We start from the raw sequence: 17,662 nt of genomic DNA, 5'->3' as shown, positions 1-17,662 counted from the left end.
CTTAGTATGTAGTCCAGTAATTCCTCTTTTTTATGTATATATATCACCCAGCGACCAAGTGCGTCAGGGGGAACAATCGCGTTCAGGTCGGTTCAATTACGAAAGTGAAAGTCACATTTTTGTTTGCTTAAATATCGCGCACAGATTGAGGAAGCCGAATTTCTGAATTTCTTGACAAAGTAACAATCTCATCACTTTTCGATTGCCAAAAACTTATTCTTTACACAAACATATTCTGTCGCGACTTGGCCTTTCTCGCTGCATCATGAACTTTTATAGCATCTAAAGGCTATGACACAATGACCTAAATCCTTTTAGTGACAGTTTTCCCAAAAGCTAGACGCAACAATTTATTTAAAGCCCCCTTTAACGTAGCTCCGCATTAGTTTGACATATCGGAGTGTGAATATCTCAGGTAATTAATTCCTGCTAAGTATTGAAAACGATATTATGTATTTGTTAAAATACTAATGTGCAAGGCGACTCGCGAGGATAAGTTCAGTCCCATTCTTACATATACCACATATGTTCCTTCATCGTTAGAAAAACCCACCGGATTGTGTTTTCTACAAAGTACGGAATCTTTGAGGAAGGATGTTACAGAGTAAGTGCTGTAAGAACACTTTTCGTTCTTGAGATGAGGTAATGGGTGAGGTCAGTGGCTTTAGATGGCACCAGCATTTCACCGTCGCTTGTAAATGAAAAATGCTAACCCAAAATTTACCATAAAGTATGTCACAGATGCATAACAGAAGTCAATCAGTCATCATGAACCCAAAGTTCATGCGTCCAGGAATCCACCGAAGATAAGCATGCACCGAGTCGCACATGTAAACACAAGTAACTCAAATTTTCCGAGAAAAGTTTCGTAGACGAGTGCACGATACCCGAGTACACATACATACTATCTGACAACATAACAAACTTGGAGTTACATCCCACATGTCTTTCAGAGGACTCTAAAATTAATTTTAAACCCAAGAACAGTACCCCAGGTCATTGCGTATTTCTTTAGTTTCCTTTGCTTTTCAGCGCTGCATTCAAGAAAGAGTCCAACCGTGAGGATCAAGAACGTGGAAGACGGCTGTTGCACCGCATCCAGTCTGTGTAGTTAGCAAAACATTCGCAGCTCGGCCTTGTCGCAGCTGGTCAATCGTGCATGAAATGAATCGTGAAATAAACAATCTGTGAAGTGTCAAGTTGTCCTAAACGGTCACACACGGAATGTATCAACTTAAGCAGATTTTACTATTAGATCCGTGGCCCCCGCAAAGGGTGATGGGAGATGTTTATAAAGCCGACCCCTCAAAAGAATAAATCTTGATCTCGCATGATGTCAGAATTTTACAAAGCTCATGTATTACTGAATTTCCGCAATGAGCCCATTTCTTCTGTGGTTGTCCCACAGAACGTTACTTAACTAGACTAGGGAATATCTCTTACACGACATGATTAGGCAACTTCATAACTAAATTACAGTGCTAAATCTACTTACACCGTTCACCTCCCTCAAAAGTTGTTGCTAATAATTTACTCCATCCCATTTCATTCCCACTAGTCCTGTGGGGAGGGGCTTACATGTAATTCACGGCGACTTCGTTTTATAGATATGAAACTAGGGCGTATGCAAAGAAAATAAGGCAAGAAATACGTGCAAGAAAAGGTGGTGGTGGACTGCGGATCTGCCACCACGTGCGATCGAAGGAATTTATTCTGTGAACATGACGCAGTGCGTGTACAGAACGTGAATTCTCTTCGTTCAAATTTGGTGACGAAGCGCCGCCAACAGCCACAGGTTGTCCCCAGCCCCATTTGGCTGCAGCAATCACGGCATGCTCTGATGCTCACAACATGATATCTTCTCAAGCTGAATCTCACAGGTGTTGACACACTGGAAATTTCACCAATTCTCACAATCTCAAACTGCAGAATGTGTCGAAATCAACAAACTGCACGAGGCATTTCACAGGCTTCTGGAAATGGCTGATCATGGCCAGCAGCGTGCACAGCCCAATTTCGCACATCTGCACACTTCTTAGTACATGTCTATAAATATGCAGCAAAAGAAGATGTTGAGTAACTTGTGGGAAAGTACTGGGACCGTGCGATTGCAATTTAAGTCACAAAAAAGTTCGAAAGTCAAAACGCCAAGAAGCTTACATTAACTAGTTCTCACCCCAAAAGTATTGTTTCGGGCAATGGCGGTGCATGGCATGTATCTTACTGAAACAATGATTCACCCGCACAACATATTTGAAGATTGGCTTAGCTGTGCCGTGCGCCAGCATTTTAAAACTGTGTGTCTGAAGAACCTCTATGCACGAGTACTTTGATTGATGTTCCAACAAATGCATTCGAATATGTGACTTCAGGGCGTGTTTCTTCACTTATAGGGATGATGTATCGTATTTTATAGGCTTCCACTGCTACGGTGGCAGTAGCTTAACTGAGACAAGCATGTTCTGCTGAAGAAATGAAACTTGCATTTCCTTAGCAAGCTTTCTAATGCACAGAGGGAATGGTTCTCTACCTGCAGGTCGATTATTAAAGAGAATTGCAGATGTCACATCGTCCACGCTTACATAAGAGGGATGGTCGCGGTTTGTCATCACTTTTAGAAAGTATACAAAACTAACGTACGACCTCTGAAGATGAAGTGAACACTCATTCACTTCAACGTAGAGACTCTCTACAGGACTTGTCCTGAAGGCACCGGTCCCCAAGCGGATACATAGGTGGAGAACAGGGTCAAACATCTTCAAGGATGATGCACTATGGCCCCATAGTCTAAGCGTGTACGTAGAAAGGTTTGTACACGTTCATCAGACACTTCCTGTCGCTGCGTCATGTTGTATGTGAAATGTTTTTAAGAAGGTTCATTCTTTTCAGACATTTCTCTTTGAGGTGTTTTAAGAGTGGAATAAAGGTTAGTTTCGAATCTAATATGAGGCCTGAAAATTTGTGCTGTGTGGCAACTGGTACGTGCTGTCCATGGACTGCAACAATGGGCTCTGCCAATAAGCCTCTTTCTCGTGTGAAAAGGTCACAGGAGCTTTTAAGAAGATTTAGTTTAAAGCTGTTTTCTTCTGCCCATTCACGCACTTTGTTCAAGCCAAGCTGGACACGTCGCTCAGAAATAGCAAGGTTACATGACTTGAAACCTTACCGAATAAAGCATACTCTACAGTACACATACCCGCAAGGAATTCATTTTCGTGCTAAAAAACCATTGTCTACCCTAACACGAAATGTACGGTGGGATAAGTAATCTTCAATTACATTAAGCATAATCCCTCGAATACTCATTTCTGAGAGGTCTCGCAAAATCCCATATCTCCAGGTCATGTCATATGCCTTTTCCATGTCTAACAAAACAGAAAGAAAGAACTGCTTATGAATAAAGACATCGCGAATGTTTGCCTCCATGTGCACGAGATAGTCAGTAGTCGACCGACCCTCTCTGAAGCCGCACTGAATGAAGGATTTTCTTCGACTCGAGAAAATGTAAAAGACGACGATTTACCATTTTCTCGAAGAGTTTGCATAGGGAACGTTTCAGTTCTATTGGGCGGTAACTTGAGACATCGGATAGGTCGTTGCCTTATTTCATGACCGGTACTACGATAGCTTCTTTACTTGAGGATTCAAGGTAACCGCCAGCCCAAATATAGTATAAAAGTGCCAGAAGTATCATCTGCGTGTCAGTGTGTACGTTTTGATCATGTCATACATGATTCTGTAAACTCCCGGCGCAGAGCTCGTAAACACACTCAACGCAGCTCTAAGCTCGGCAATATTAAGAGGATAGTTGTACGTTAAATTTGGTGTGCATTTACGGTTTATAGGCTTAAGTTGTGCTATTTGTTTATATTTACGGAATTATTCTGAGTAGTTTATGGAGCTTGAAACACGCACGAAGTATATGACAACGGCGTCGGCCTCATTTTCCAAGGTATGTCCTTGGTCATCGATCAAAGGTAATGGGTTGGCCTTCTGCCATTTTAGCCTTTTCAGCCATTCATAATTTAAACTCCTGGGTACAGGAATTGGTGCCTGTGAGAAACATCTCCCACCTTGTTCTCCTAGCCAGCCGTCTCGTGCGCCATCCTTGTGACTTAATATGCTTAAATGCAATGCAATTTTCCGCCGTTGGGTATTGGTGTAGTCTGCCCCATGCCATATTTTGTCTTTTTCGTGCATCTCTGTAGTCTTCATTCCACCAAGGAACATGCTTATTGGATGATTGGCCGTTTGTTTGTGGAATGAATTATTAGGCTAAAATATGCGATACTAAACTAAAGCGATAAACTATGCTACAGCATCATCTACTCTAAAATCGCTATAAAATCTTGTGATAACTAAGTAGATTTCTTAGACGCTTCCAATCAGCCGAGTGAAGCTTCCAGCGAGGTATATGCGGACGAATGTCGTGTTGCGTTAGTAAGTCAAAAGTCACCGGGAAGTGGTCACTCCCAAACGTATTTTCTATTACATTCCATTCTAAGTAAGAAAAAAGTATGGAAGATGGAAGAAGTATGGAAGCGCTATATAAAGCTATCGAGGAATATGAATTATGTGCAGTATTATAGTAGGTAAGTTCTTTCCTATCAAACAGGCACGCACAAGACGTCACATAAAAGCTTTCGATCTGTCGACCCCTCGAATCAGTCCGGGAATCTCAAGAAAGACGGTTATGAGCATTAAAGTCCCCGACAATAAGGAACGGGTCAGGATGTTGGTTAATCCGTCCGTAGAATTCTCTTTTTGCACAGCTAATAGTTCGGAGGTATTTAGATAGAGCAGACGGCAATCAATATATTAAAAAGAAGTGCTCGCACTGCAACTGCCTCGAGGGACGTCCGAAGGTGCCAGTACTGGCAAGCAACGGTCTTGTTGGCAACAATGGCTACACCGCCGGAAGAGGTTAACCTCGTCACCGTCTTTGCGAAAAATAGTGTATGATTGCATAAAATTTGTCTATGTAGCTTTGAAATGCGTTTCCTGAACACGAAGTACCTTTGGATTAAGTTTGTGTAAGAGTTCTGTTATGGTCATCAAGATGGTGGAGAAGACCCTCTCACATTCCATTGTATAATTTGTGCATACATTATGACATAGTTTGTTACTGTGTGTTCTGGAAAGGAAAGATTAGATCAACGGGCTGTTTCCGGGCGCTGTGATGCGTGGTTTGCTTTTGGAGCGGTCGCGAGAAACGCGGCGTTCCCAGGGAGCTGGCTGCACCGTTTGTCTAGGAGTTGCGCTCATCGCCTCCTGAGAGCCGCTGGACTTCCGCTCACTCGAGCGGGGTGTTTTCGTGGTAGGCCTTGCCTCGAAAAGCAGGGACTTGTCGTTTTCTTCCACAGCTGGCTCCCTTGTGCAATTAACTATCAGCATCAGCTATGGCTCATGCGTCACCTTCCACAGCTGGCTCCGTTGCCGCTCATCACTCCAGCGCAGAATTTCACTTCTGTCGTCGTAATGGGGAGGCCGCGTTTATGGGGCTATGAACCACTGTTTGAGGCGGTATGAGCCGTTCATAGTCTTACTTGACGGACACATTCGAGAGGCAGCTTTAGCTCGCGCTCAACTCCGACGCGGCCTGCTCAAATACTTGTAAAACGCAATTAAGTTTTGCTGAGATAAACCCTGGACCGATTTTAACGAAATGTGTTGCATTTGAAAGAGAAAGTGTGTTGCATTTGAAAGAGAAAGTTAAGCTCGAGTAACTGTTGGAAGCGGAACTTCGATTTAGAGCCCGAAAATTGTTAAATAGATTTCGAAAAATTCGAAAGTTTGCAAGAAATATAAGCACGAAGTTTACAAATTAACAGCTCTGCATCAAGAAAAGATATCGCCGTTCTGCACACGCCATCCACTAGATCATAGGAAGCGGACAAATTCGGTATGTCATTTTATATTTTACGTGAATTTGTTACGTTGCCTATGAGGGTTCTGCTAAAGCTGTATTTCCATACGCAATGTTTTGAGATTCATGTGTAACCTATCCAATTTGTCCGCTTTAGGTGTGCTATCACATGCAATTTACAGAATTGAGACATTTTCTTGCCGAGTTACTGAGTTCTAAACTTGATAGTCTCGTTTCCTGAAAATTTGCGATATCTGCCAATTTTTTATCAACATTATTGACTCAAATAATAAATCTGAAACCAACGGTCTAACTTTTTCTTTTAAGTGCAACAAATCTCGTGAAATTTGGTGCAGTGGTTGAGAAGAAAAACGAATTCTCCTTTCACATGTATTTAGATAGAGGCACCCGAGCTAGAGTTTCCTCTTAATAACAGAGGTAATAAGGCGAGATTGCGTGCGTACCTACATTGCCACGATGACCGCAGATCAAGACAATATTCTCGCACCTTTATTCAATATTCTCGGTCACATCTATGTTGTCAGTTAAACAGCTTCGCTAGTCTTCCATCTTCACATAGTGGAAGGCCTCTGAATTTTTGTTTAGTTATGCTACGAGCCCAGTCAGACTTGAACGTAACAAATACGTTCTGTGTCGTAAATGCAGGAAAAGCACTGAGAGTAGGAGATTGAGTCGCGCCGAATAAAAAGAAAGAGCGAAAACCGCTAAGAAGCACACGAGATCGGCGATCCAAAACGCATTATAATGCGCACAGTATGTCTGGAAACACGATGCCATCTTCCATACAGTAGCTTGGGATTCGGGCACTACCTACACCTAAAAAATCTACATGCTGCGCTGATATTTGCCATGTATGAAACTACCGTTGCGCCACCACACCTGCACAAAATTATAAAAGGAAATTCACAAGAAGGCCATATATATCGTCATATAAAATTTCCAGAAAACATCACAAACTACATAAATGTTTCGTCACGAAATTAAGCATCAAACTACCAGCGGCAGAAACGTTTGGTGAAAGCCATCAGGGATAATTGCGATGATTATTATAAGCTCTGCAAAAAATTATCCCCGCAGTAAATTGTGACAATATTTTCCGATGTAGCGAAAGTGCACAATGATCTTTATTGCCACCTCTGCGGCGTCGTACTCGCGTGAAGAAAATTGCGTCACGCTATCGAAAATATTTATGGCTTATCAATCGCTTCGGCAGATACGCGTGAAGGGCCATACCCGCTCGATATCTGCAATTAAAGCAGTATGCACGCTATTGAAATTCCACGTTGGCGTAGAGGTTTTTGTAGTCAACGAAACCGTTCAGCTCGATGTCCGTCCAAGCCACTTTCTCCGTACAGCTGCCCGCGTTCGCTGTGTCACGCATTGGCTTCTTGACCACACCGTGCTCTTCCATGCACATTGCCAGCCTGACGTCTCTTTTCTCAAACCTGGGGTGAGTGAGGATCACCGTCACTTTCTTCGTGAAAGGCCACTCCAAAAGACTGTCCCACACACCGCCGCAAAGGCACAGCACGAACCACAGCTGCACCTCACCTCTCTGGTCTTTGGCAAGCTTGCATTCGAGCTTGAAGCTGTAGCTCGCGAGAACGGAAACCTCGGTTGGGATCACAACCTCATAGGCAGCGCTCTTGGCGGCGTCGTACTTGGCAGGCACGTCTACGAACGTGCGCAGAAAGACGAACGCACCGGGCGTGCTGGCAGCGCGGAACGGTCCGGGGGCGATCGGCACCTCCTGCGTGACTTGAGGCGTCCAGCATTCTTTGGCGGTGCTGGCTCTTTCGTGCACAAATAGCACATCGCGCTCGAGGCTTAACACGCGTTCAAGCAGGCAGTTGGCGTCGTTGACGACGCCGTGCCTGTCGAACTGCTCTCCCGCTCCCCGAAGGCGCAGCCTTTCTAGGTTCGCCTTGATTTCGCCAAGTCCATTGACGATACTTTCGACGTCCTCCTTGCTGACCGCTTGAGATGAAACCATTCCTCCTGTACAATCTTGGTAGTGACAGGCCGCGACGTTGCGAACCAGCGTCTGGCCGCAGCTGGCGCACTTCACCTCATCACGGGCGCATTGCGTCAAGTGATGTTTCAGCTCTGACAGCTTTCCGACGAAAGCGCAGTTGCCGTCGCCGACGATGCAACTAACAAGGAGCTGCTCCAGGTCGGACTGCCTGAAGTTCAGCGGAACGGCCTCCGTCTCCGCGCAAACCCGGCCGTCGAAAGGACACTTCACTTCCTTGAGGGTCCGGCCCTTGCAGATGCGGCACAGGACATGACCACAGGCCAGCAGCAGAGATTGGGAAGGCACGAGGCCGCATGAGCTGCAGACACGAGTCGCTGGCAGCGGGTCGACGAAAGCGACGCGTCGACGTTCCAGGAAATCGTCAAATCCCGTCAGCACATGGCCCGTGAAAGGCATCTTCGGGTTCGTAACCCAGGCGGTTTAGTCGCGTACTGGCCCCTGTGTGCAATCTGGACCGGGTAAATGCGTCACCTGGAGCTCAATTCTTCGACGGTGGCAGGCCAGCACACTGCGCCTTGTTAACAAAAGCTGCGAGAGCCGCCCGTCGCCTCCGCGCTAGGAAACAGAGTGGAAAGGAGGGGGGAGACTGCCGGGAGGCTAAGCGGGAAAACAAGTGCAGCTGCAGCGCCACCGAAACAACCTCGCCGACTGTGCCCTCGCCGACAAAACATTGCGGGGTCCTCCTCCCCAGCTAGCGGGGAACCCCTGGTGTCGAGACCGACGCCTGCACGCATGCGCGTCCCTCCGAGACTGCAATCGTGCATGTTTCCGCGCTTCCTCCTTGCGCGCCGGCGATATACGAACGTAGCCGCGATGTGGCCCTCTTGCGTTTGTCGCTGTGACGGCTTGGACGGGCAAAACTTCCTTCATACAACGGAAATCAAGAGTTAATTTTCGTCTTGGCTGTCTCCTTCTATAGAGCGCTTTTTCTGCCACGCTCTTCTGCGGGAGAACGCGACGTTCGTAAAAAGAAAGCAAAAACGAAGACTGGCCAGGAAAAGGTGCAGCGCCGAAAAAGAAAATGACTTGTTACGTTCGCCACCGGGTCCTATGCGTCAGCGCTCGTGACTCGACAAAAAGCGGCCGCAGAGGCGCGCGCAAGCTCACGTTTCTAAACACGCTTTACATACTTGTACCTGTCGAAGCCGCCACAACGCCAATTGCAAGAGGTGCACCTCGCGGCTACATTCGTATATCGGCAGCGCGCAAGGAGGAAGCGCGGAAACATGCCCACTTGCAGTCTCGGAGAGACGCGCATGCATGCAGGCGTCGGTCTCGACACCAGGGGTTCCCCGCTGGCAGGGTTGTGCCACGCGCTCGCGCTCCCCGCATTTTCTTTAGCGAGGGTACGCTGCGACTGCCTGCGTTTTACGTAGCCCGCTCAGCGAAGATCATGTGCCCACCCTGAACACGAGCCGGCGGAAGCCGCATGCGGCGTTTTTTCGATGTTTATTTTGGCTAGGACGCGGAACGGTGGCGAGAGGGAACGTAACGTTGAACCACGGTGGAATAACAGATAAGTTGTTCGAATGAGGCTGCCGCGCCGACGATTTTGTCAGTCGTACACTCTAAGAACAGTTTACACCCTTTAGCTTGCCCCTTCTGCCACACAAAAATAATCGTCATCTGCCTTGATGCGTTTCCTTTCTTTATCGCTGCAAGCCCGGAACTTTCCAGTGACGAACGGCACGCGCGTTATCAGAAGAGGCACTCCAAAGGGTGTAAACTGTTCTACACTCTTAAAACGGTTGCACCCTTTGCGGTGTATATTTGTCCCACAACAATAATCGTCATCTGCCTTGCTTGCGTTTCCTTTCCTGAAAACTCGGCGCTCGCTACTTTTCTGTCGAGAATGCTGCGTCACACTGAGAAGGCGCATGCCGTTCGTGACTGGAAAGTACCGGGCTCGCAGCGTTAAAGAAAGGAAACGCGGGCAGCACGGATGACGATTATCGTTGTGGGACAAGATACGCCCCAAAGGGTGTAAATTTTTCTAAGAGTGTATGCTGATAACGCGCGTGCCGTTCGTTACTGGAAAGTTCCGGGGTCGCAGCGATAAAGAAAGGAAACGCATCAAGGCAGATGACGATTATTTTGGTGTGGCAGAAGGGGCAAGCCAAATGGTGTAAACTGTTCTTGGAGTGTAGCTCACGTCTCTCTCGGCAGATGGTACGGATCAAGCTGGGGCGTAATAGTGTTCCTGTAAATGCTTCCACAGGGAGCAGTGTTGCGCATAGGTCCGGTTTATGATCCAGCTTTGCAGTGGAGCCACTCCCCGCGCGCGCAGGAGGCAAATGCCGCGCGGTATTCCATTTGCTTTTTTAGTATGTTGGTAGCGAGCTACGTGCGGCAACTGTACGCAAGCGCTGAGCAAGATGACACTTTTTAATGCAGGCTAAGCTCGAGCGATTGGCGTAGCCGGAGAGGTGCCCACCCTCCGAAATTTTTAGTTTGTGTGTACACACGTTCGAATGTACATATAAAGAATAGGACCCCCCTCGAAATAAAATCCCGACTACGTCCGTGGCTCGAACAGCTCAAAAGTTAGCGTGCAAACGCGCATTACCTTGCAACAAAAAGCGGTGCAATGTTTTTCATCATGCGCATGAAGTTCTCCAGCAGAGGTAGAAGGCAAGAAATGATTTAAAGGGCATGTTTAAAGAAAACTTCATACACGTGATGTAGACAATGAGCACATTTTGGCTGCCGAAACGAGACGAATAATGAATGTCGCCAAGAGAACTATCGTGCCTACAATATTATGTCAGTGACCATTGACCGTCATTCATCACTAAACGTCGTTCACAGCAGCTGCATGTTTTCGATGTATGCGCTGCAGACACGTAAATTTAAACGCATTTCAAATGTTCATATGCGCACATCTTATGCAAAGCTTATTTTTACGATTCATACCGCAAACTTAACAGCTGCTTCATAGCAGCAGATCTGCAAGTGGAAAAAGATTCAAGATGCACGAGCTTGTAGATCAAATTTATTTCGTACAAGGGAATGGATGAGCAACGGCTGGTGGCGTCAGGGGATGAGTGCTGGTTCTTGGAGCCTTGGGGGGCAGAATTCAATGTCACTGGAAAGACAACAAGTTATTAAGAGTAACAACAGGTTATCTTTATTGGACTGATCACATAAGATGACGAACTGGCAAAGTAATTATTCACACATTGGAGACTGTAATATGACAGCACATTTTTCTTTATCTCTTCATACTACTCAGGTTATTTTACTCTAACACAGCGCTTAGTAAACGTACAAAAATAATTTCACATTCTTCACGTCGACTATAAGGCTGATCGAACAAGAAACCTATTGCGGGCGGTAAAGGTTGAATAAGCTATCGCAGCTGTCTCATAAGCGGGAGCGCACGGTGTTTTCGCTTACTACAAAATAATGAACACCAGCACATCAATCGACTTTACACGAAAAATTAGAACGCCGACAAAAAATTCAAGAAAAAGACGGAGCAGAGAAAAGCCAGGGTGCAGTAGGCAAATTGTACGTGCTAGTATTTACTCTGTTCTGAACACACTTTTCTGGAGCCGCATAGTCAGAACAATCGGACAAGCAACAAAGCGAATTGAGCGAGTTGGTAAGTTAACATTCGTTGCGTATATGTGCAGCGCGACACAGACGTGTCGTCCTTTCTTTGTACCGCGTCTGTCTCGCGCTGCAGATATACACAAAAAACTGCACGAGTGAACAACCTCTCATGCCAGGCCTACGCAGTTCAGCGTGTACAGGAGTGTTACTCGAGATAAGTGCCGCTTTAGTGTAGACATGCCGAACTCACCTCTGTAAACAAGGCAAATGGACCTCGCGTACCCTTTCGCAGCCGGCCGGTCTCGTCCGTCCGCACGGCACCGCGTGAAAAACTTTGCCACCTTCCGTGCGATTTGCAGTTTGGTGCGCTGCAAGCCGTCATACTGGAATACTTACGTGTCAAAATGATCTGCCTCGTAGCACTCCACCAAAGCCATTAACTTAACATGCTCGAATACCGTACCTGCAAACGGGAGCCGATGGTTGCTACGCCCGCCCAACGGCCTGCTGATTGCAATTTCGATGGCACTGACAGAAACGAGTCGGCGCCGTTTCCGTAAAGTTGGCTTCGGAGCGTGCAGTTGATCATTTGACGTCATTTTCCACCACGTGATCGCGCTCGGCGAATAGCGGTGCGAGCGGCGCCGGAAAAGTTTTGCGCAACTGTGCTCCCTGCGGAAGCATATACAGGAACACTAGGGCGTAAAGCAGCAGTTCGCGCGGCGCGCGGGCCTACATGGGCTCTTACTCAATAGAATCGCTAGTAAATCGTCCCATATATGCCTGTGTACCGGTCAGATTGTCTGGCGAGCTTTTGGGAAGCAAGCTTACGTATATCCTCCAAAATATATAAGCTCAGTAGCGCTATCCAGACCTTATTGTGCATCGCAACTAGTGAATATTCACTGAAGACACAGCGTGTTTACTAGTGCTCAACTGTGGTACAAATGTAGAACCATCTCGCTATTGCAAAATGTCAAGTTTCTCGGGTGGTGCACATAAGGCGAGTAAGCACGGCTTGCCAATTGCAGCGATCTTCGTGGTTGGAATGCATGCCGAGCCCGCACATTGCTACTGACCGCACAGGTTACTTTTAATATTCACCACTTTAATCTAGAATATATTGCAAGTTACCTAATTCCAACCTTTTATTTACGTTAAGTAGTGTCCACCTAGACTGTTGAATCTTAACGTGGCACGCTGAAGCGAAAATTAAAGAAACACAAATGCAAGCCTGTACAGACTTCTCCCGTCTGGACATACGAGTATATTAACGCAATGGCATTAAGGGCCCCGCGTCCAGCGTTGACCGTCTTAGAGCGGAAAATCCTTCTGAAGCACACATACCCATCCACGCAGGCCCATGTACCCAAAGACGTTATTGAACTAACTGAATTTCTCAAAGTAAAATACGTTAAAAAACTCGCAAAGTACGACTTACGGACAACCTATAGACATGATAGCGCTGGATTGTAATTTAAGTATACGAGAAAACATAATTCTGTTATGCGAAAACTCAAACTCAAACCCGTTTTCCAGCGTTTCTGCCACTCATAAAGGGGCGCACCCGGTTACCTAAACATCAACCAGATGGCGCTCGCCTTCGCACATCTGCGGCCCGCCAAAGAGGCCGCCGCGTTCCTACCAGAAAGCTCGCATTCGTGCACAGCTTGCGCTGCCAGTGTTTCCCTGTAAACATTACGGTTTAGTTGCATGAGCTGCAGTTGCCAGGAAGCACGAGAAGCAGTCAGGGATCTTTAAATGCTAAAGCGCACCACTCGCAAGGTCGAAGCTTCAGGGTCCTCCAAATTGTTAATGTCTGAATAGTGCACGCGATATATAGTTGGAATAATGTGATAACGTTTGCCAGTGACCAAACGAAGTATGCAGGAACTCCGCTGGAGTTGTCTAAGTATGCGTAAGTATGCCCCCAAATTTCAGTGGGCCCACACCCAGATTTCACGTTGGACGACTTGCAAATTTAATGGACAAAGCCTTAAATTTCAGCTTGGCCCACCCTTAAACTTCATGTAGGCCCACCCAGAAATTTAAGTTGCCCCACTCCGAAATATCAAGTCACGCCCCTCCCCTCCCCCCCCCCCCCTGAAGTTTCAAGTTGTCTGAACTCCAAATTTAGTTCAAGTGGCCCACCCCAAATCTGAAGTCGGCCTACCCCGAAATTTAAGTTGGCCCACTCCTACTATACGTTTCCCCATACATTTTCTATGGAGACTTAGTAACCTTATGGGCCTTATCTCTGATCAATTTTATTTGTTTACAGCGGAGCTGTGACCGGTGAACAAAGTCGGCTGCATCGTGAGTAGCGGCGAGGAAGCGGCAGGCCGTTATTATCTCGTCGGCAGCGCTCCGCCAGCAGCATGCATTTTCACCGTCATCCTATGCAGCCGACCTTGATCGCGGAACGCACCCTTCAGAGCAGCATGATACCACTGCGCAAGCGCTTCTTCACGTGGCTTTCTTTCATATTTTGCGGGCTTTCTTTGCGACCAGGAAAAAAGGTCTACGTTAGACGTATCGTAAAGAAAACAACTCGATCGGTGGTTTGTGAAGGTGGTCTACAAATCTGCGTATCATACTTGGGGTTCTCATCCAAAAATTAAGAAAGTTCGGTAAATAAACGCAATTATTTATTTATGGGGAAAACAAAAAAAATCTCTGAGTTACGATATAGGCTACTGCGAATAGTAAGCGTTTGGTTCAATTCGATTCCGACGCGCCTTTCATTTTCAAATTCTTGGCTCAAGTTATATGGGACACCCTGTATACACAGATGCGTCGATTGAGGTAAAACACACCTTAGCTTAGCAATATTGAGAGGGTAGTAGTCACCATAATAAAGCGAAATAAGAGGTATACATTAAAGGTAGTACAAGCCTGTCCTCTAACCTGTAGCCATGATAAGGAAGAAATAGAACAGTTTTATGAATACGTTGAATTAGAAATGAGAAAGATATAAGCACAGTATATTGTAGTAACGGGTGATCTCAATGCAAAAGTGAAAGAAAGGCATACCGGGGAACTAGGATTTAGCGGCTACGGCATCGATTTTAGAAACACCAGAGGAGAGATGAAGGTTCTGACTCCGAATAGTGAATACCTAGGTTCTTTAAGAAGCGCAGTAAGAGGAAGTGGACTGGGAAAAGCCCTTACTGAGAAATAAGGAATGAAATAGATTTTATACTCCCGTTCCCAGCATAGTGCAGGAGGTAGAATTGTTAGGTATGGCAACGGAAAGCATAGGTTAGTGAGGCCTACAATTTTTCTAAGTGTGAAGAGAAAAAGGGTAAGATTAGTCGAGGAGAAAGAGGCCAACCGAGATAAACTAAAGGTAAAATCGGACGACTTCAGGCTGGTGCTCACAAACGAATATGCAGCTTTGGAACAGGAAGACGAAGGTAACATTTAGAGGTAATGAATGAAACCATGACTAGGCTGATTTCAGAAGCCGCAAATGAAGTGGGAGGTGAGGCATCAAGGCAACCAGTTTAGTTGCATAGACTTAGTAAATGACGGGTGTACATTACGCTTTCATATTACATGTGATAGCAATGCCCTACCATGTTTCTTGTCCATGCTAAATTACAAAATAAATCATTGGTTAAGTCTGAAAAATGTTATTAGCGAGCAGAGAACATTAGCAAACCTTCATATCAAAAACATATAGTGAAATGTGCTTACCAAATTTTATGTAAAATAACTATTCACCGAAGAAAAGAAATTATGCACTCAAAACAGCCTACAATGTCACACTCAGTTGCTTAGTAAGTCAGGTGTCATGTACAGTAAAGAACAAACTTTATTTCCTATCTAGTCACCCTAACACCCATTGAGACATTAAATAGAAATTAGCCTTAACATTTTGCCAACACATGTGGTAGTGGCTCCCAGCCAATATCTGTATGTCAGCACTTGCTGATCGGGGAAAAAAATGGCTCCGACACGTTAATAAAAACAAATCATGTGGGCCGAACCTGTTGATAGTGCAGAAAGGCTCCAAGCTCAATGGAACTCACCCCTTTTGGCTTGGGGACTCGTAACGCGCCCTTGAACTACTCTTGTCATACGTGGGACCCAAAGAGGATCCAGGCACTAGGGTAAGAACAGATGTTTTTCAAAATATGTTTTACACACTTTTTTTTCAAAAAGGACTGTTCAAAAATTATCGGCGCCAACCGCGAAAACGCGATAGTGCCATTGCTTGCGCGTTCGTCGTCGTCGGTTTCTTCCACAGCTGGCTCCCTTGTGCAATTAACTATCAGCATAAGCAGTGGCTCAAGCGTGCATGGGCGCCTTCTACAGCTGGCTCCGTTGCCGCTCATCATTCCAGCACAGAATTTCACTTCTGTAGTCGTAATGGGGAGGCCGCGTTTACGGGGGTATGAGTCATTCTTACTTGACGGACACATCTGAGAGGGAGGTTTAGCTTGGGCCCAACTCATCATTTTATATACCAACATTAGAAGCTCTCTGCCAAAGCTCGACTCTGTTTCTAACCTCATTTTCACCACTGATAGCAACGTTCTTATTCTAACTGAAACTTGGCTAAACACAACCATTGACAACACCGAAATCCAGATTGCCTTAACAGACTTCGATATATTCCGTTGCGATCGTGATGTGAGGCCAGGAGGAGGAGTGTTAATAGCCACGAACCGCAACCTTCATTGTTTCAAAATTGATATCTCCTCTCCATTGGAAATACTGTTTGTGTGCAGTAAAAATTCTCACCCACCCTTAATATTTGGATCTTGCTACCGCCCTCCTGATGCCGATTCAAGCTTTGTTGCATGCTTCCATGAGGCACTTTGCACTCTGGCACATTCTTTTCCTAACGCGCCAATCATTCTGTTCGGCGATTTCAACTTTCCAACAATAGTATGGTCTGAGATAGCACAAACATTATCGAAGCGCAATGCAGAAAGTAAATTTTTTGACATGTGTCTTACGTTTGGCTTATCACAGCTGATCTTCAATCCAACAAGGCATATAAATCAATCGTCCAGCTTGCTCGACCTCTTGTTTGCCACGCATCCTGACAACTTTTCTGAGATAACAATTTTGCCCGGGCTTAGTGATCATGCTGTAATTCGCGCTACTTATCAATTTCACATAGCATGTCCGCCCAAAATAACAAAGATCATAACGCTCTACGACAGATGGGATTATGTCGCGTTCAATGAAAAGTTGACTCAGTTCAGTTACTCCTTTTTTGAAACGTTCACTTGTCGTTCCATTGAAGATAACTGGTTAATGTTTAAATCCAAAATGTAAGAACTAACGAAAGTCCATATCCCTACCATCACTGTAACTGAACGGCCCTCATCCCCTTGGTTTATTAACACATTAAAACGCCTGAACAATAAAAAAAGGCTTTATTGTATCGCCAAGCAATCTAACACGTCACGCGCATGGGAAAAGTACCGCTGCATTGACAAAATGTTTTAGTCACAAGCTAACAAAACTAATCCGCGATCATTCTTCTCAACCTCACTTCCTGATATGCTCCCTAATAACCCTCGTCAATTCTGGAAGGTTGTCAATCTATGCCCAAAGAAATCGATAAATATACTTGACCAAAATGGCATCCCTATCCCTGATACTGAACTTGCAACAACACTTAATTCAACATTCTGTTCAGTTTTTACAAAAGAATCTGAAGGCAATCTTCCTTATTTCCCTAACCCTCAATATCCTCTCATACCAGCCATCACGTTTGAACCTCATGGCATTTGCAGACTAATATAATCTTTGAAGCTAACTTCATCGGCTGGCATTGACGAAATTAACGCTAAAGTGCTTAAGAATACGAAAGATGTCAGTAGTGTCATCTTATCACACATTTTTCAACAGTCACTCTCGTCTGGAGTCGTGCCGCAATACTGGAAGACAGGTAAGATCATTCCAGTCCCCAAAAAAGCTTCTTCAACGTCGTGTATTGACTACCGGCCAATTTCCATTACCAGCGTTTGTTCCAAACTGATGGAGCATGTAATCTTTTCCCACATCATGAGATTTCTAATTTCCAATAACTTTTTTCATCATAGTCTGCACGGATTTCTTAAGAATCTATCTTGCGATACTCAACTTGCACTCTTTATAAATGACATCAGTTCCCAATTAGACCTTAAAGTCCCCGTAGACTCATTGTTTTTAGACTTCCAGAA

General features: G+C 45.4%; 1 protein-coding gene across 1 annotated transcript; it reads right to left on the bottom strand.

The window, feature by feature from the left end:
• Positions 1-7,154: 7,154 nt before the first annotated feature.
• Positions 7,155-8,318, bottom strand: LOC139047019 (uncharacterized). The gene has a single exon (XM_070520955.1). It carries the CDS (start codon positions 8,316-8,318, stop codon positions 7,155-7,157), a length of 1,164 nt encoding a protein of 387 aa, XP_070377056.1.
• Between the last annotated feature and the right edge of the window lie 9,344 nt (positions 8,319-17,662).

This window comes from Dermacentor albipictus, chromosome 6, assembly GCF_038994185.2.
Source record: "Dermacentor albipictus isolate Rhodes 1998 colony chromosome 6, USDA_Dalb.pri_finalv2, whole genome shotgun sequence".
NCBI classification, from domain to species: domain Eukaryota; kingdom Metazoa; phylum Arthropoda; class Arachnida; order Ixodida; family Ixodidae; genus Dermacentor; species Dermacentor albipictus.
Note: the sequence above shows the minus strand (reverse complement) of the source record. Positions and strands in the feature narration are given on the sequence as shown.